This window comes from Triturus cristatus, chromosome 6, assembly GCF_964204655.1.
Source record: "Triturus cristatus chromosome 6, aTriCri1.1, whole genome shotgun sequence".
NCBI lineage: Eukaryota > Metazoa > Chordata > Amphibia > Caudata > Salamandridae > Triturus > Triturus cristatus.
Genome location: NC_140589.1, coordinates 194478900 through 194499355, shown reverse-complemented (window position 1 = coordinate 194499355; position 20456 = coordinate 194478900). Strand labels below are relative to the sequence as shown.

At 44.3% G+C, this 20456-nt stretch overlaps 1 protein-coding gene across 1 annotated transcript in view; it reads left to right on the top strand.

The window, feature by feature from the left end:
* LOC146816625 (cytochrome P450 2K4-like) overlaps positions 1-20456 on the top strand; it is a 204779-nt gene that overhangs the window by 24122 nt on the left and 160201 nt on the right. The window contains exon 3 of the mRNA XM_085610509.1: positions 2335-2484. Within this exon, the coding sequence (XP_085466635.1) occupies positions 2335-2484 (150 nt within the window). The remainder of the gene's footprint in view (positions 1-2334; positions 2485-20456) is intronic.

Sequence of the window (20456 nt, the reverse complement as noted above, 5' to 3'; positions counted from 1 at the left end):
GGCTAATCGCGAAAGATGTGCTAAGTGCACGTTTAGAAAATGTATTTGTGGTGTGTAAAGGGGGGGTCAAATTTAAACTGTAACAACACATACTTCAAAGCAGTCCTAGGGCCTAACAATAAGGATACCTGCACCTTAGACCCACACAGCTAGAATACCCAGCTCTAGGAGTGCTTAAAACTATTGTATAAATTGCCTGGGGTCATCAATACAATACCATGGAAAAGTTACTGCAAATTTTAAGTTTTGCAAAAAGGGTTCCTTTGGGTGCTGCTACACTGCTGATAACCTTCAGAACAAAGCTAAAATTGCCAGTGGTGCTCCTACTTCACTGCAGCACAGTAATAACATCAATCTTCTCCCTGGGGGCTTAGAACTCCTTGGTGAGTATTCCACAAGTGGAGAGCATGTACCCAAGGGAGAAAATTGTGCCAAGTCCCAGCTGGTTCCCGCTGGGCCTATTTTAACAACCATGGCCTTGCTTTCTCCTGCTGGAGGCTCATAAAATCATAGAGTATTGTTAATCCATACTCTTAAAGAAGAATGTTATAAAAATGAGTCAAAAAATGAGGTTTGTGTTCTAAGAGGTAAAATGTGAATGCATACACATTCAAATACTACCTTACAGATACTTTTCACAATCTGATTGCATTTTCATTCATCTTTAAGATGCCTATGTGCACACATGTTTTTATTTTCTGAACAAAAAAATCTGTAAATTCAACAACATCTTTTCATGAGAGGAAAGTTAACCAAATGAATATGCAAGGATGATTAGCACTGTGTCTTTATGACTGGCTAAGATATCCAAAGAGCATTCACTCCCTAAAATGTAACTATCCACCAAATATGGGGGCGAGAGTGAGAAGGTGATGCCCCATATAGCTATTATTCTACTTTAGCTTTCAACATTGACGTTACATGTATCAGTTCTCTTTGTGCAATCAATCAATGCTTTAACAGCACATCTTTCCACTCACTTAATTTTATTATAAAAGTTTTTGATAGCCAAAAAAGAAGACCCAAAGGTGAGAGGATGCTTATCAATTGTAAAGTTTCTAACACTGACTTCTAATATGTTAATTCACTATGCTATTACAAGACCAACCCACGTGAGCCAGTGTGTCTTTAGTTGCACTGCAATACCAGTAGCCTACAACCCTGACAATCTATATTCCATTTTCTGAAGTCATATTTCTTTGTAACCTCCTTGTTTGGAAATATTTTTAGATTAGATCCTTTCTTAAGTCAAAACCTGGAATATTCTGTCATTCCTATTTCTATACAGTGAGAAGCATCATTTGAAGATTCATTAGTCCTACATAGAAGCAGGCTGGACATTTGTTTTCAAACTTGCCTTTGAAGATGTAGGGCAGACGAGAGAAACCACAATGGTCAGTTCCTTTCACAATTAACCCACACCATCTAATTACCAAGCAGAATAACTAAGTCTATTTATTAATATTATAGTTGATGAGCACCACGTGGTGTTTGAATGCTTTATAAATGGCATACAATATTGCATACTCCCATCAATTGTAAGCCCTTGCTAACAAAAGACTCATTTCCTCCCAAGCATGCTATTTATTTTTTCCGAACTGATGGCTAAAACCCTCATCAGTTTTCATTTAAAGAGAAAATATTGACCGTGTAATCATAGGAATCTCCCTCAAAATTCCCAACCCTATCCACTAAAGGAATATGCTATATCATAAATGGCAAAATAGCCTCATCAATCAGAATCATGTTAGAAGATTTTACTGACCACATAGTTACCCACTTTGATAACTGAAGCAATATAAATTAATCTTGATTTATTTATAAATTGACATTGACAACTAAAACCAGTTCCTCAAAGCTAACTATATGAAATTGGGAAATAATGTTTTCATCCTTCACTAAACTTAATAAATTACGTTTTAATTCTTCTGCTATATAACTGTGACAACTCAATGATTAACTAAACTAGCTATTCACCCTCAAATCATATGTACAAGGGTTATTTGTACAGGTCACTTTGATTTTCCTCACTGCCCCATGCGAAGAAGGAGAGGTCAGTATCAGTGAAGAAATGAAGCACACTCTTTTCTCTGCAAGGTTTCACCATCCAAAACATTTGTGGGTAATTTGACATTGAAGTTAGTATGACGAACCAAAAAGGAAACACACAGTTCATCCACTCTCATACATTAAACATTACATCATACGTAACATCATTTGAAATCATTATGTGTTTCACCGATAATTGTGTCGTTTCATTTAATTTTGTGGAATAGCACTTTTTCAAATGGACATATCATTATATTTTGCCATTGAAATTGCTTTTTTTTATAGGTATTCCATTTGCACATGGAGAAAACTGGAAGATAATGAGAAGATTCACCCTGCTAAATTTGAGAGATTTTGGAATGGGCAAGAGGACCATTGAGGATAAAATTAGAGAAGAAAGTGAATTTCTAACAAAATATGTTCAGTCACAGGCTGGTAAGTGATAAACTTTATAGATACTACTCAAACATCACCTTTATATTTTTGGATTCTCCAAATGACTAATTGTGGCTCACAAGGGTGAGATAATTTAAAGATTATTGTATATTGATTTTGCCAAAATACTTATGTTAAATATTTCAGCCATTATAACCATAAAACTACAACAGGGCACTAGTTAGACGGTTGAATGCTGCTAGGTTTGCTTAGTCACACATTTGAAAGACAGTTACCTTCTTACAGGTATTTACAAATAACTCCTGTAGTGATGTAAATTCCCTAAGGTCCTTCTATCTCTTATAGGCCCTGACTCGTTCTTGGCTGAAAGGAGGTCCCGTTCTTCCAATTCTCAAACCATAGAAGCCACCATTTTCCCCAATTCATGCAGAATCATTATCATGTCTGCTATTACATTCAGATGTCATCTGACCCTACCTTTCTAAGAACTGTGAAAGCATCAAGCAATTCAATTGATGACACAAATACCACAATTAATGCAACATTTGCCTGGGTCAAATGTCCACTTTTCACCATGTCAAGGCTAAATAAGAACACATACTGACTATAACCAATATAATGTTGTCTGAATTGACATCCTTTTTACCCTTATATATTCATAAGGGAAGGTCTGGGATGCACACCTTGATGCACATAATTTATGTCAGACATTCCTAAACCTTTGTCAGAAATTCCAGTTTCTGATGAAATTTGGTATACAAGGACTACTACATGACCACTTGGTAGGAGATGTCCTTCACCTAGATTTTTTCCCATGATTCTGCCAGAGATGGTCTCACCTACTGCCAGCACACGTCACACTTTGATACATCTCGCCTGAAGTCTGAAGCTGGTAAAGCTGAGGTCCAGAGAAAGGCTAACCAACTGCTACAGCAGCATGTGTTTACCCTTTGTGGGGAACACCGTCTTCACACCTCCGCTGATAAAGACAGCCTTTGCTGTCAACAAGCTATAAATGCATCTCTTCTATCTGAGCTGCTCCGCCTCCCATACTCTACTAGTATAGCGCACAAAAGTTGATGTTGGGGTTTTAAGCTCTATATGGCATTTTTAATGGCATTTTAACAATGTTAGAAATGTTATTTTCATTTTTATTATAATGTGCCTTCTCGCTGTTTTTATAATATTTTGTGTAGGTATTTTAGACATACTGAAAAACAGACTAGTCCTTTAGTAAAAAATATTATTTACTAAAGAGGATTACCGCAGAGTTCTCTGCTTCCTTTTTGCATAATTTATGCAGCAATCTAAGCCTTAAAGGGTATACTGTGTGCTCCCTTGTGTCTTGACAAAGCTAAACCTCCCTGAAGAGCTCTAATGGTATGTTCTTTCATATGAGAAAGATACAATGGTGACAGAGATGAAAAATAAAAGCAAAGTGCCTGTTTCACAAAGGGCTTAATTTTGGGTGGAATATTCACAATGGATTCTGTCTTTCTTGAAGTGATCCGTGGCTTGCAAAACAAACATGTTGGCATACAATGATCCTTGCTGCTGATCACTGTTCTATGAAGAAAAGTGGATAGAAGGAATGGCAGCAGGCATTATAATGTTGCAGCTGAACTGTATAACAGACTGATAGCAGAGTGATTCAGAGTAATTACATTGGTAACACTAAGTAACACACAGGTGACTGTGAGTCCTTATTCAGATATGACCGATTACCTCCATCATGTTTTTGATCTTTTCAATATGTGTTAAGGTTTAGTAAGAACTGTGGGGCTGATTCCAAGTTTGGCGGTGCTGCGCCGGATTTGCGACGGCACAGCACGGCCAAAGTCGTGCATGGTCCGCTCGTGTCTAGGGGGCCTTTCATTCGCTGCTCCTATGGTGATGCCCTGAAACTGGACATTGCAATGAGAAGACACAAGAAGTTCCAGAATGTGCATGGACTGTAGGCCCTCTATGTTTCCCCACTGCCAGCCTTTTCATGGTAGGCTCACTGCTTGGTGGTGGGCAATTTCAAAATATTCTTTGCGGACCGCAGCAGTCCCGGCCTGCATATTGGATACCCCCATCCACTGCACCACTGCCAGAGAATGGCAGTTCCCTGGCGTAGCCGGCATAGAGGACCGCTGTCCAAATGGTCACCTCGGAATATGGCGCCACCGCTAGTCTGGCGGTCAAAGACTGCCAAACTCTGAGTTGTAATCGGCCCCTATATTTCCGATATCCTACTACTACCATTTTAGGCAGTCCAAAAAACATAAAGGAACATTTTTTCCAAGATGTGCTATGGGCACCCCCATATGGCAAAACTTACCTCCCTTTTGCCTGGCCCAGGACTCTGTTATGGATGAGCCCATGTTCTTTGAGTGACCCCCTGTATCAAAAATGACATAAAATGTTCACTATTAGTATAATGAAAGTCACGGATGTCGTTTTGGGGTCACCACGGGTCGCAGCTGTGACTGATTTTCTTGTGGAAGATTTCTTTTAGTTTTTGCCTGGTGGTGATCTTTCTTTTATTCTTCTATTTTTTTCATTAAACATCCTTGGCTGACTTCTTGAGGTTCTTGTCTTTGTTGTAATTCTAAAAGAATAGTGTTCTCCATTCTCAAGAATTTTTTATGTAAATGTCAAGTCACATTGCAGGCACTCAGCTTATTTGCATGTTTAAGATTACTTCAATAGTCACATGCCTATGATTCGATGGGCATATTTTTGGGTCTGAATAGTCCTCAAGTTTAATAATATCTGCTGTTGCCTGGGGTTGTGATACCGAGGTTTTGGTTTTGCCTGCAGTCTCCTGTTCTGTCGAACCTTCCTACTCTCAGCCAACATCATAATGGCTCCCAATGAAGCATAACAGACTCCTTTATTCTCAGTGCAATTTTATGAATTCAAGATAGCAGGGTATTTTTTCCATCAAACTGGAAATATTTTATGCAAATTTCCTTAAACAAATGGGTAAATAGGGTATTAAAGTGCACACCTTCTACATTCCATTCAGTATTCATGCTCACAAAGCTCGTATCCAGTTGGGTGCTAAAGTTTCACTGAACCTGTTACCTTAGAATTCATAATCATGTGGTGACAATCACATAGCAAATTAGCAGACTTGCACTTCTCACGGTATTACAACACATCTTTATTTCCTCCAATATTAAAAGAAAGCATTTAATCATTTATTTACCAGCATCAATCACTGAATCTTTAAAATCATATTCAATATGCTTCAATACAAATAAGGTCAATCCAATAATATGCTACTCTGCATACAGCGCTCGACCAGCCAACAGTGTTTCTTCATATGAGACATTCCCCCATGACTACTTCAAGGCTCGAATAAAACATATATTTACAATACAAGACATTAATACAGATAAATCGATTAAAAACAAAAACTGTATCAATCATTTGTTATTAATTGAGAATACATCATTTGGATAATAATCACAGATTTCCTAAAAGGAAGGACTAAATATACACATACACAAGTGGAAAGGGGGGTATAATTATCACAGGTTGAAACTTGGCACTTAACCAATACAGTGCAAATATATGCATGAAAAACTATTTGATGCGGTGCCACAGGTGGGTGAAAACCCCTCAACCCCCAAAATAGGGACCCAAAGGGGCCGACTACACAGGTACAGCAAGTCCTATGCATACGCATGTAAGTCAATAACAGTATTCTAATTTTTTGCTGTGACTGTGTCCGCATAAGGTTACCTGGACTCTGGAGGAGGACACTCGGTTGTTGGGTGCCAGAAGTTCTTCGTTGCGCTTCTTGCGAGGTGGCTGCTGCGATCTCTCGCGGCAGAGAGGTGGAAGACTACACCCCCCAGAAGCCCCTGCAGCGGCCCCGCCCCAAACAAGCATGCTTCCGCGCCCGGAGGCGCTCTTAAGCTTCAGGCTCCCTCGGTGGAGCGGGAGTCTAATTTTTTGCTGTGACTGTGTCCGCATAAGGTTACCTGGACTCTGGAGGAGGACACTCGGTTGTTGGGTGCCAGAAGTTCTTCGTTGCGCTTCTTGCGAGGTGGCTGCTGCGATCTGTCGTGGCAGAGAGGTGGAAGACTACACCCCCCAGAAGCCCCTGCAGCGGCCCGCCCCAAACAAGCACGCTTCCGTGCCCGGAGGCGCTCTTAAGCGTCAGGCTCCCTCGGTGGAGCGGGAGTCTAATTTTTTGCTGAGACTGTATCCGCATAAGGTTACCTGGACTCTGGAGGAGGACACTCGGTTGTTGGGTGCCAGAAGTTCTTCGTTGCGCTTCTTGCGAGGTGGCTGCTGCGATCTCTCGCGGCAGAGAGGTGGAAGACTACACCCCCCAGAAGCCCCTGCAGCGGCCCCGCCCCAAACAAGCACGCTTCCACGCCCGGAGGCGCTCTTAAGCGTCAGACTCCCTCGGTAGAGCGGGAGTCTAATTTTTTGCTGTGACTGTGTCCGCATAAGGTTACCTGGACTCTGGAGGAGGACACTCGGTTGTTGGGTGCCAGAAGTTCTTCGTTGCGCTTCTTGCGAGGTGGCTGCTGCGATCTCTCGTGGCAGAGAGGTGGAGGACTACACCCCCCAGAAGCCCCTGCAGCGGGCCCGCCCCAAACAAGCACGCTTCCGCGCCCGGAGGCACTCTTAAGCGTCAGGCTACCTCCGCGTCGCGGAACGCGCGCCGGCGTCGCCGGGCTAAGCCCGGGACAAGGGCGGGACCGTCTGTGGCCGTCCGAGGCCGAGTGAGGCTGGGCTGGGCCATACGCTGTTCAATTTGGGTTTCAGTCTCTGGGTTGGTGAGTGGACCTTTAGTTTTGATCTATTGTGAAGCACGCCACCAGTGCACAGCTGTTTAAAAATGTCTAAGTGGAAACCTGGGGATAAGTTGGTGGGTACACTGGACGCATTTTTGGTAAGAGCTGAATCCGTGCTGGTGCATGAAATTGAAGCCACCGAGCGGAGACTGTCTTTAGATCCTAGGCTGCTAGGGGGGGGGCTAATCCTTCCGCTCCACTATATGTCTCTAGATCACCACCTACAGCCATTGACACCACTGACAAGAGCACGACTCCCACCCATAGTCTGGCTCCCATGCCTATCGAGCACTCCCCTATTCCCACTACTCATACCAACCGGGCTAGCCCAGTCAGGGTAAAGACTAGAGGGATGAAAACTGTGGGAAGACCTGCCAAGGATCCCCAGAATCCCCAGAATAAAACAAAGAAGGGACGTAGTACAACTAAAGCCAAATCTACACCTGCTAAAGCCCCGACTGAGGCTCCTGTCCATGATGGTCCTAATCCCCCTCTTATAGATATCCACTCTAGCGACCCCTACGTTATCAACTCCTCCTTGTCTAAAAAGGAATTTACCATCCTATTAAATGAAAATCTTTCTGCCATTCTGGAGCCACTCTACAAACGCCTGGACTCGGTTGATCGTAGGTTGGCTAAGATGGAGGAGGCCTGAGGTTCTGGACTTTTAAGAGTCCAGAGGTGTCAGGGAAACAACACCCGAAGACCCCTGAGTCCCTCCTGTCTCGGTGCACAAATAAACAGAGACACGGGCTTCTCGATGGTGGCGTCAAAGACCAAGGTTTATTTACTGCAGGGACACAGAAATCATAGGAACCACACAGAGGCAGAATCTATGAGACTGTTCAAATTGCATTAAGTGGGTCACTCCTTAAATACACGCAAATTGTCTTTAGGCAACATTACACGAATATTTCTCATGCCCAACCCGGTATCCCAAACAAACAGTAAATAGACATCAAACAATAATTAGTCGTAGGTTTTCAGTATTCGATCAGATCCTCTCGACAGTTTTCCATTCTTCGCCTAATCCTCCCCATCATAAAAATCGTAACCTCCCCATTGTAAAAGCCCAGAAGGAAAGGAGCAGAGCCAGGTGCAAAGGATTGAAATGTAGGATAAGAGGTGTTTATGGATCATAAACGGGCATGGCTACCGTCTTCGGCCTTTCAGTCAGGACAACGGACACGAGAACCAGTATAGCAGGACTGGCCTCAGGCAAGGGAGGCAGCTTGATTCTGCCTAGTCATGCAGCGTCAGCCTTTCTCGGGCTCGAGCTTACGTGTCCTTAACAAGGTGACTCTGCCGGGGTCATCGTCCGTTCATTGACTATGTGAGGGCAAGAAACAAGATGGATGCCGTAACTAAAATGGATGCCATGACTTTTACGACAGAATGCCCTATTTTCCAGTGAATTCATGCTAGTTGCACAGCGAAAACACTGTCATGTATACAATGGATCATTTGCGGTTCATTGGTACCGAAATCGTGTCAGTACTATGATACCGAATTCACGGGTTCGGATCGCTACAGAACCTCAGACCGTCCTTTTGCCCTTACATAGGCAATAACTCACTCTATGTCGGAGTCCATTTCTATGTTCATCAGGTCACTGATGTGTTGTTGCAGCATTACTCTATCTCGTGGCGTATCTCTAAAAACAGGATGTCTTCTTACGCATGTTGAAACGCAGAGATTACATAAGGCAGGACCACACTGAACAATGAGACAGCACGAAAATAAAAATACTAACGCAACACCAGTGACTATCAGAACCTTCCATCCCCACGCGGACAACAGGCTCCAGAACCATCCCATTAATGACCAGTCACCTTCCTCTACATGAATAGAGTCAGAAATCTTATGTAACTTAGAGATGGCCTTGTATACTGTTGGCGCATTATCTGGAATAAAAACGCAGCAACTTGATTGGATCATCTTACATACTCCACCTCGATCTGCAAGTAACACATCAAGAACCATACGGTTCTGTAATGTCATGAGGCGATCCGCTTGAAGCTCAGCTGTCAAGTTACTAAGGGCACCCGCAGTTTCAGTGATGGTGGATTCAACTACCCGTGTTAGTTGACGTAAGTTTCTACTGTTGGCCATAGGCCCCCAGAATGGGAGGAAACCCTTGAAAAAGTCTCCTGCCTCTTGGCCAGCAGTATCTTCTTTACTGAAAACACCTCTCACAACTCTGGTTTTGTGATAATCCGGTGCAGCAGTATATGTCGGAGGTAACAGTTGAGCGATATAACATGAGCCTGAGAAGTCAGCAGGCAGCCATGTATACGCTCTGTCTTGGCAAACAAAATAGGTACCCTTAGCAGCTAAGAATGCAGGGGAAGACTGTGACGGGAAAACATATGTTTCGATACAGTCACTCTTCCCTAGTCGAGCTTTCGGATTCCTCCCATTTCCTTGCAAACAGACTTGACCTTGGTGGGGTACGACCCAGATCGGAGTTGAGCTCTTACGTTTGTTCTCACCCAGAGTAATGCCGTATTCCGTAACATTCCAACCCATGTAGACTCACAATTCATCCTTGGGAATGTACGGAGTATTATTGACATCTCTCACCATGTCAGTGATTCCTTTCACCAAGGCTCTATTAGCAGAGCTATACCGGGTGGAACGCGGAGGTCGTGGGGGATAGGTCTCTAGGGCATAAGCGAACATGGTCTGAAATGCCCAGAATGATCCATTATAACTAAAAGGCAGAACCAAATAAGGGATGCCCTTGTCCATGGTATGTGGTATCAAGCCACATACCCAGCAGTTTGTTGTGTTGACCACTAGTTGATGTTGGTGCAAGAGCTGAATGAAAGTGTTATTTATAAATTCAGAGCGTCGAGCTTGCTCGTGGGCAGGAAAAGGATGGAAAGAATGAAGAGAAACAACAGTCGGGGAAACAGGAGCATGGGGAGATACTGTAGATGCAACAGGTGTAAAGATCAATTGAATACCAAAAATAATTCCGCCTACCAAGGTTATTAAGACAATCAGAAGTGTCAGAGTACATTGCATTAGGAAACATTTACTGTACAATATGTCATGTAATTTTGTCTTGTGCACATTTATGACATTAACCCGTCGTAATTCAGGAAGCTCCATCTTCTACAACCGTTCGCAACGGATGGTTTGTACCCGTTAAAAACTTGCCTCTGTTTATCCTGGGAGTTCCCAAGACAAACAGAAGAAACCGACCTAGTGTCTGATCCCCTGCAAATTAAAACAAGGCACACGTTACGACCCTACGGTAACCCAGATGGCAAGGTGAGAGAAACAGAAAAAATAAAAAGGTAATAATTCTAGCAAACTTCCTGACTGAATGGGATGCAATACGATCAAAACAGTTTTACAGTCTTCAAACAGAAAGGTAATAATGCAATGTCATTAGTTCATAACATGAGAACGTAGATTATATCTGTACTTTCCGGGTCTCGTCTGGTCTTGAAATAGTTGGTCTACAGGTGCGGAAATGTTCAACTCCACAGGTGACAAGTGTTCACTTTGTACAATACTCGGTTCAGGGTTCAAAGGAGCGGTTCCTGTTGAAGTGTCAAAGTTCTGTGTTTCCGTTCGTGGGTGGTCCGTTAGGTACTCTGCATCACTGAAAGGGATGTGCCTAGGAACAGGTTCTGTCTTGGATACACCAATTCCCTGTCTAACCCAGTTGTCATAGGGGAGTGGAAGAGGGACACGCTTCGTATGGCTGGCGTGCACCCAATTTTTCCTGCCAGCTAGGCGTACTGCAGTTCTGGTTACGCGGAGGATCTGAAACGGGCCCACGAATCTTGGCTGAAGGTTCCGAGTACGTTCAAAGTTCCGAACTACCACCTGGTCGCCGGGTTTCAACGTGTGGCCTGGACTCTCCGGCAGTTTAGGCAAGGATTCGAATACCTGTTGATGAATAAGGCTCAATTTAGCAGTCAGATCATGAAGGTAATCAATCAACATTGGGTATTCAATCTGTTTAAATTCCTTTGGCCTAGGGACTCCCCAAACATTAGCAGGGCGGCCGAACACAATCTCATATGGGCTAAGCCCTACTCGAGAGTGTACAGTCGCTCTGGTGGACAGTAAAGCTAAAGGCAGTGCGTCTGGCCAAGAGAGACCAGTGGAAGCTTGAATTTTCGCAAGTTTCAGCTTCAGGGTGCCATTGTACCCTTCAACCAAACCCGCTGACTGTGGGTGATTCGCACTGTGGAATTTCTGAGAAATGCCCAGGCCCGCACACACACTCTTCATAACTTTCCCTACAAACTCACTTCCATTGTCCGACCAAACAATCCGTGGCATACCATACCTTGGGAAGGATTCTTTGAGGAGGATTTTGGCAGTGGACATAGCAGTGTTATCCTTTAACGGATATGCCTCAATCCATCTTGAGAAGGCACAGACTACCACTAGAACGTATTTGAGATTGTTACACCTGTCCATGTGGATAAAATCCAACTGAATCACTTCAAAGGGACAAGAAGGGAGAGCAAAATGGCCAGATGGGGTTGGGGTTCCCTTACCAGGATTATGCATCAGGCATATCATGCAATTTTTCACCACTCTTTCTGCACACTTAGTAATTCCATCGTTCTTCCATACTGGAGCTAACATTTTACAGATCCCTTTCGAACTTATGTGCGCCGCTCCATGCGCCATCGTGACTACTGCGAGCACATACACGTCAGGTAACATCCAACGCTGCTGTTCAGACAAATCAACCCAACATCCACTTGAATCCATTTTACCCGTTTTCTTCTTCCATTCATTCTTCTCGTTTTCAGTTGCTTCATTCTGGATTGCTTTCACACTTTCAATCGTATTCTCACACATTCCTGATTCAGCAATCCATCTTGCAGACGTTGCAACGTACATTCGGCTCGTCATGTTCTTGGCAGTTTCTTTAGCGACCTCATCAGCAATCGCATTCCCACGGCCAACATCATCCGTAATCTTCCGATGTGCACTGCACTTCACAATTGCAACTTCATTCGGTAGGGTCAGGGATTCCAATAGATCGCTGACTAACTGTCCATGTTGGATCTTAGTCCCATGTGACGTGAGAAAACCTCTTTCTCTCCAGAGACGCCCAAAATTGTGCGCAACGCCGAAGGCGTACTGGCTATCAGTAAACACATTCACTCTCTTTCCCTCAGCTAAAACACACGCTCTTGTTAGTGCAATTTATTCTGCAGCTTGGGCAGAATTCTGACTTACTCTTGCAGTCTCAACAATCGTACTCAAAGTCGTAACTGCATACGCGGCCGTCACATCGCCATTCTGTAACTTAAAACAAGACCCATCGACATATAAAGTGCCGTCTGGGTCTAGTAACGGAGTGTCTTTTAAATCAATCCTACCTTTTGTCTCTTCCTCAGTTCTGAAACAACAATCATGGGGCTCTGAATCACTCGACTCCTGAGTAGTCGGCAACAGTGTTGCTGGATTCAATATGTTGCATCGCTTGATCTGAATGTGACTTGCCAAAAGCGTCAGCTCATAGCCTGATAGTCTAGCACTGGTGAGGTGCTGAGTTTTCGTTTGATTCATGAGTGTATCCACAGCATGTGGAACCATGACTACTAACATGTTGTTCATGACTAGTCCAGCAGACTGTCGAATAGACACTGCAGCTGCTGCTGTAGCTCTCAAACAACTTGGCAACGCTCTAGCTACCGGATCTAATGTGGATGAGAAATATGCACAAGGTCGCTGTTTGTCACCAAATTGTTGCGTCAATACACTCAATGCACAACCTTCTCTTTCATGGACATGTAGAGTAAACGGCTTACTGTAGTCAGGAGTACCCAACACAGGAGCTGAACACAGCGCATCACGTAAGTCGGAGAAGCTCTGTTGACATTCATCAGACCATGGCAAAGGGCTCGGAACACCTTTTCCAGTCAGGGCTACCAATGGTTTTGCCATGAGAGAAAAATTTGGGATCCATTGCCTGCAGTATGACGTAATACCCAAAAATGCACGCACTTCTCTTTGTGTGCTTGGTACAGTCATCTGCGAAATTGCTTTGATTCTCTCTGGGGTCAACCTTCTTCCCTCCTTTGACAAAAGATGACCTAAGTAGGTCACTTCTTGGCAACAATATTGCAGTTTAGAAGGTGATACCTTGTGATGTAAGTCTGACAAATGACGTAACAAAGAAATTGTAGCTGCTTTGCAAGTTTCCTTGTCATCAGCGGCTAGTAAAAGATCGTCTACGTATTGGATCAGAGCAACACCATGAGGAAGTACAAGGGTATCTAATTGACTCTTTAATGCTTGGCTGTAAATTGAAGGGCTCTCACAATAACCTTGTGGAGCGCGTTTGAATCTGAAACTGCGACCTCCTAAGGAGAAACCGAAAATGTCTCTACTTTCTTCGGCTATGGGAATGCTGAAAAAGGCATTTTTCAAGTCGATCACTGTAAACCATGAAGCTGAGGCAGGAATCAACGTCAGTAATGCAGTGATATCTGGTACCACAGGAAACTGCGGAATCACTATTTTGTTAACCTCTCTGAGGTCAATCACAAATCTGTAAATTGGAGGTTTGGAAGGGTCAGTACGTTTCAAAATCGGCAGAACAGGACTATTGCAGACATTTCCTCTAGTTTCCTCAATCACATCTTTCTGTATTAAGTCTTTCACAATCAGCAAGAGTGCTCGTTCACCCTCATTCGAAATCCGATACTGTGGGATTCGTGGAAATTTAACATTAGCTTTCAGACTTACCACATAAGGGGGAATTTCCAAGAGGCCTACATCGTTAGGACCAGTTGCCCAAAGAGTATCAGGGAGAGAACGCAGCTCCGGTGGGAGCTTATCCATCGACATATACATTGGAGAGATGACTCGTTTGCCTAATGTGAGCTGTACTCCCAAAGGAGAACAGTACAGTGTCGCATGCAGGCGTTTCAACAGATCTAAACCAAGCAGATTCTCATTACAACCGGTTGTTAGGATAAGGGGTGCTTCTAGTTCGCATGGCCCAACAGAAATTGACAAAGGACTAGAAACAGGATTGTGAACAGGGGCGCCTAAGAAACCTACTGAAGTATTCGTTAAGCCAGACAAAGGTGCGCCAGGGAGTTTCGCATGCATAATTGAACTTTTTGCCGCACCAGTATCCAACAGAAACGGTTCGACCACGCCTGAGGTAACTACTGCGACATAAGGTCCACTCTGATCAACTGGAACTGATACTACTCCCTCTCTCTGCCTGCGGCTGTCCTATTGCTCGCTTCTTTGGATCTCTTCATTATGATCATAGTAATCCTCAACATGATACTGTGGAGATCTACCTGGTTGCGTAGGTTGTATATTTCGCTGATCGAAATAATTCGATTGGCGATCAGTCTGTGGTGTCATCATACCACGCGCTCTACCTCTAGGAGCTTGCATAAACCCAACATTACCTCTCTGAGCTGGGACACCACTAGTTTGTGGGTGCAGAACTGGACACTCATTCTTATAATGACCCTCCTTTTTACAATAAGCACACTGATTCCATGCTAACTGCTGTCGGGGAAAACTATAATTAAACCTTTGGGCCATCCCTTGCTGGAATTGTGGCTGCTGCTGAAACTGAGGTCGCTGCTGTGAATCTGACTGATTTGAACGAGGCGGATACGCCTGTTGCAAAAGAACTTTGGTTTTTAAATCTTTCGTTTTCTTTTCTGATTTTTCCTTCTCTTCTTTCTCTCTATTTTCGTAATACTGAGCGGTTGCAAGTATCTGTGCTGTCGTCGACACTGCCCATGCACTTTCAGAATCCTTTAACTTGTTACTAAGCTCAGGTAATAAATTAAACACGAACTTGTCGACAAGCAATCTCTGGCCTCCCTCAGTACTCATATCTTGCCCACTGTGATCTACGAAGGTTTCTTCAAATCTAGTGAAAAAGTCAGAGACGCTTTCGTCCTTCTTTTGCTTGCATGCTGATAATTTATCCCAATTGACTCGTAACGCTGGCATCAGCGTTTTCATTAGAGTAATTATTCTGCCAGGTAAGTCAGCAATCAGAGGTTCAGGTTTAGCACCGCCAATTTGTTGCGTATCTGCCGCTATAATAGCTGGCCAATCACCTCCTAAGGCGACTGGGTGGTTATCTTGCCGAATTTTGGCCCATATAGGCTGTGGCACCACATTACCAAATAACATTTCGATGTCTGCCATTTCATGATACACGCTTGAACTGTCTGCGTTAACTCTTTGTAATAACCAGCAGGATTTTTACGTGGGTCTGGTAATGCTTGTTTTACTGCTAATACTTCAGCCCGTTTCCAAGGGATGTGTATCCACACTCTCTGGAAATGTGCCGGAGCAGCTGCAATACCCAAGTTCCCATCAGCTTGAACTGCATCACGCCATATCGGTGGAACTTCCCTCATTGGATATTGTCCTCGTCGTTTCCTAGTAGTACTCGGTGAACCATCAGGGTCTCTTGTCGCTCGAAGAGGAGACTCATCCCTATAAGCTAAAATCAGTTCTATCGCTCCCCTTACTTCTGGACCTATCACCATTCCTGCGGCAAATTTCTGCTGAATATTTATCAGGTCAGTGGGGACGGAGTCTAAATCATCATCTTCCCATTCCTCACGCACAAGAGAACACATCACGTCAAAAACATAACGTTGAGTAGGTTCATTCCATTGCATAAAGGTATCTAACACTCTTCGTGCATCATACTTCGCAGCTTTCGACATCCACCTAAGAGCTGTCAAATCTAAATTGTCTCGTTCTTGGGAACCAGGAAGCTGGCTACGTCTCTGTATAGAGTCAGAAACGGGGGTCCCAATTAAAGACCCATAGAGAGGAGTTAAGATTTTAGTTACAGAGTCGGTTATTTTCCGACGAACGGAAAGCGGAGTCAGAATGTTCACAGGGTTTGGGGACAAGGTAGTTGGAGCGGATGAAATAGTAAGGGTGGGAGTAGCAGGTAAAGCAGTTTGCGAAACGACAGGCAAAGGCGGAGCAGGCAACCCAGGAAGAGGGGGTGCCGAAGGAACATTAACCACGGGAAGGATAGGAGCTGCAATCAAGGGAAGTGGAGCAGCTATTCCAGGCTGACCAGCAGCTGGCTGTACAACAGGTAGTAACTGTGGTACTGTAATACCCTGTGCATACGGTGGAGGTGAGTTCAACAGGTAAGACAACAGAGGATCCTTTTCATGTTCCTCCATCGGCTTAGCAGGACATGATGGCAATACAGGGTAACACTTATCAATTGCCAAATTATATTTTCTATTCGCCATCTCCATTGCTGTCTCAGTCTCGTTGACATGCAACTGCCTAGCAGACTCCATTAAAGTCAACCCTTTCTCTTTCTGTTCTTTCTTCGTTTTCCTAATTTCTCTCTGTTTGGCTTCTTTGCGCCATACACGAAAAGAATCAAACATTGCCGGCCGGGCTTTTCTCTTGAATAACTTCATTTCTAAATTATCTAGTATTTCCGTTTCGAAGCTACCATGCGGTGGCCAACTAAGGACACCATCTTTTTTGGTATAACGGACCCATACTTCATTATACGTAATAGGACCCACACCATGTTTACAATAGAGCTCATACGTAGGAGTTCCAATCGGAGGAACCGAACATGAATCCTCCAACCGGGAATCCCCGTTGCAACGTAACCAGGACAGGAAACAATTACTACTGGTAGTCATGACAACAAAAACAAATTCCAACAAATATGCGCAGAGAACTTAGGCCTACCAAAATGAACCAATACCAAAACAAAGATTATCTAAACAAGAGCAACCAATGATAATCTACGAATCAAACCAGAGCAACAAGGAACAACCAAATCGAGCGTAACTAAATACTTAACTGAAATGTGGAAGACGTCACCAAGGAGAACCCGTCTACGTCTCGCCGTACTAAGGTCTGCACCTCGGGTCCAAGACAGGGCGACAGTCAAGGCAGCGGTCCTCTGTAGCCGTCTGGGAACGGGAACCCTCGTGGAAGAGATCATCGGGCCACTTTTACGAAATGCAGGGATCGATGAAGCGGGGTACCTCCCTCCGGAATCTTCACACGAAACTTCTCGAACTTTTCAGGCTTTGGACCGGTACCGGATGACGTCGCCCAACGTTGGGCGCCAATTTGAGGTTCTGGACTTTTAAGAGTCCAGAGGTGTCAGGGAAACAACACCCGAAGACCCCTGAGTTCCTCCTGTCTCGGTGCACAAATAAACAGAGACACGGGCTTCTCGATGGTGGCGTCAAAGACCAAGGTTTATTTACTGCAGGGACACAGAAATCATAGGAACCACACAGAGGCAGAATCTACGAGACTGTTCAAATTGCATTAAGTGGGTCACTCCTTAAATACACGCAAATTGTCTTTAGGCAACATTACACAAATATTTCTCATGCCCAACCCGGTATCCCAAACAAACAGTAAATAGACATCAAACAATAATTAGTCGTAGGTTTTCAGTATTCGATCAGATCCTCTCGACAGTTTTCCATTCTTCGCCTGATCCTCCCCATCATAAAAATCGTAACCTCCCCATTGTAAAAGCCCAGAAGGAAAGGAGCAGAGCCAGGTGCAAAGGATTGAAATGTAGGATAAGAGGTGTTTATGGATCATAAACGGGCATGGCTACCGTCTTCGGCCTTTCAGTCAGGACAACGGACACGAGAACCAGTATAGCAGGACTGGCCTCAGGCAAGGGAGGCAGCTTGATTCTGCCTAGTCATGCAGCGTCAGCCTTTCTCGGGCTCGAGCTTCCGTGTCCTTAACAAGGTGACTCTGCCGGGGTCATCGTCCGTTCATTGACTATGTGAGGGCAAGAAACAAGATGGATGCCGTAACTAAAATTGATGCCATGACTTTTACGACAGAATGCCCTATTTTCCAGTGAATTCATGCTAGTTGCACAGCGAAAACACTGTCATGTATACAATGGATCATTTGCGGTTCATTGGTACCGAAATCGTGTCAGTACTACGATACCGAATTCACGGGTTCGGATCGCTACAGAACCTCAGGCCCTGGTTCGTATGTCCCCAGCATCCACACTGCAGCCTCCTCTGCAAACTTTAGCAGGGGTTATTCCATCATTGGTAGACGACAATTCTAGTATTCAGATGGGAGTCACGGCACGTTCTAATAACTTGGTGGACGTGGCAAGGAATGTGGGAGATATAAGAACTTCTGTACCAACAAATAGATCTAATGTAGAGGTACCTCCCAATAAAACATCTCTGGCCCCTAGGAGTAGTTGTGGTCAAGCATCTAGTAAAAACTTAGGTGATCACACGAGGCATCCCTGCTTACATTTGCCCCCCAAGCTACCCCTATACCGTTGTCTTGGCAAACGTTCCCTCCTTACCAACGGATTCCCAAGAGCACTGGTCTTCTCTTAGGAATAAGGCTCTACACTATTTAAATAAGAAGACCGGCATTGGGGATAGGCTGTGTACGGATTTCAAAATGGCTAGACGATCGACTGGGTTGGTTACTCGGACAAAAACGTAGCCGGGGACTGTGTGGTCTTAAGCTTTAGGTCGCCAGGACTGGTCAAATATATACTAGAGATTGCTGCTAATGCCCCCTTTGATTGGCTGCCCATTAATATTCTACCGCTAGGCTATTTCTACAAACAGGAGGTGGCTATGCGATATAGAGGTGTCCAATTACACAAGGGAGCTCTACATAGACCAGATTCCCGATTTGAGCTTAGCAATCGGTTTGAGGTCCTATCCTCCCTAGAAGACATTGATTGACAGAGGTTGGGTGGTTTGGGGTATCCTGTGGAAGGCTGTACTGGAACTGCTGCTGACCCTGTTGTATCCCATCAAGTCGACTCGGTAGAGTGTGTCGTTCCAATGGGGATCCCCACTTCTTCCACAACGCAGTCAGGCAGCTCATATGTAGAGTCACTAACGTCTGTTGGGTGTTCAATCAACCCAGGGCCTAAGGAACCCATGACCATTGCTTCTTGGAATATTGCTGGGTTGGAATCTAAGACTGGCCTAGCTGATTGGTTATTATCAATTGACGAAGTTGACATCTGGGCATTCCAAGAAACATGGGCAGTGGAGAACATCTTCCATGCAGGCTATTTAAATTTCTCGAAACCTGCAATCAGGGGATATAGAGGGAGACCGGCGGGGGGTCTAATATTTTGGGTTAGGCAAATTAGGGGGTGAGTATTGAAATGATTCCCCTTGATAACCCGGACATTCTGGGAATTAAAGTCAAATTCCAGTCTGGCCCAAGTTTATTTCTTTTCAATATATATGCTAGGGGCCAAGTGGGTGGTAGGAGCTCCCAGGTTATCTCCCCACTTGAGATCTTTCTAGCGGAAGTCCCAACAAGTGATAACACCATCATTATGGGAGATTTCAATACTTGTTTTGAACCCCTGGGCAGTGAGGATGGCATGCTGAGTGAGGAGGAGGACGCCTTTTGGGGCGTCCCGCAGCTGAATTTACCACCCGCTAAGAAATGGACGGAGGCAGCGCTCCAAGTAAAAGGGTTGTGTCTGGAATGGGGCTACAGAGCAGTTAATGGTAGGACCAAATCTGATGCCCTGGGTGCTCCGATGTTTGACAACGGTCGTACTAAAAGTAGGATTGACTACATATTGGTCAATTTGGTAATCTGGCGTATTGTGCTAGATATGGTTGTTCAAACTCGCATTGAAAGTGACCACAATCCACTGGTCCTCACTCTAGATATTCAAGGTTTTAACCCCCCGGCTGCCGGGAATACAGCCAGCTGCGGAGTCCCACTAACATTGGGTAATGATTTTAGGCGAGTCAAATGGGCTAAGGTGGCTCTTGATGAGATAAAAGTGTCAGAGATTAGGGCACTGGTTGTAAGAGCTCTTGGAGAAATGAACGAATGTAGCTCACAGGACACCCTTAATATCAAAGTGCCACTGATCCACAAGGAGCTCACCAGCAAGCTGAAGGCCTACTTTATTAATACCAAGCCCATGAGGGCCAATCAAAAATTTGAACTAACATCTTGGTACAATGAGTTATGTAGGTCCGCCCATAAAGCCCTCTTGTCCGCTATTAAATCTAGAATTTATCCTACAATTAAACAGGCTCGGCTCTTGTATAAATCTACACTAAAGCAGGCTAAAAGAGAGTGGGACGAGAACCGTTGGAAAGATCTGCTTGAAGCCTGCAAAGGCAGGAATATGTCCCATTTTTGGGATTTAATAAAGCGGGGGAATGGACAGAGGTC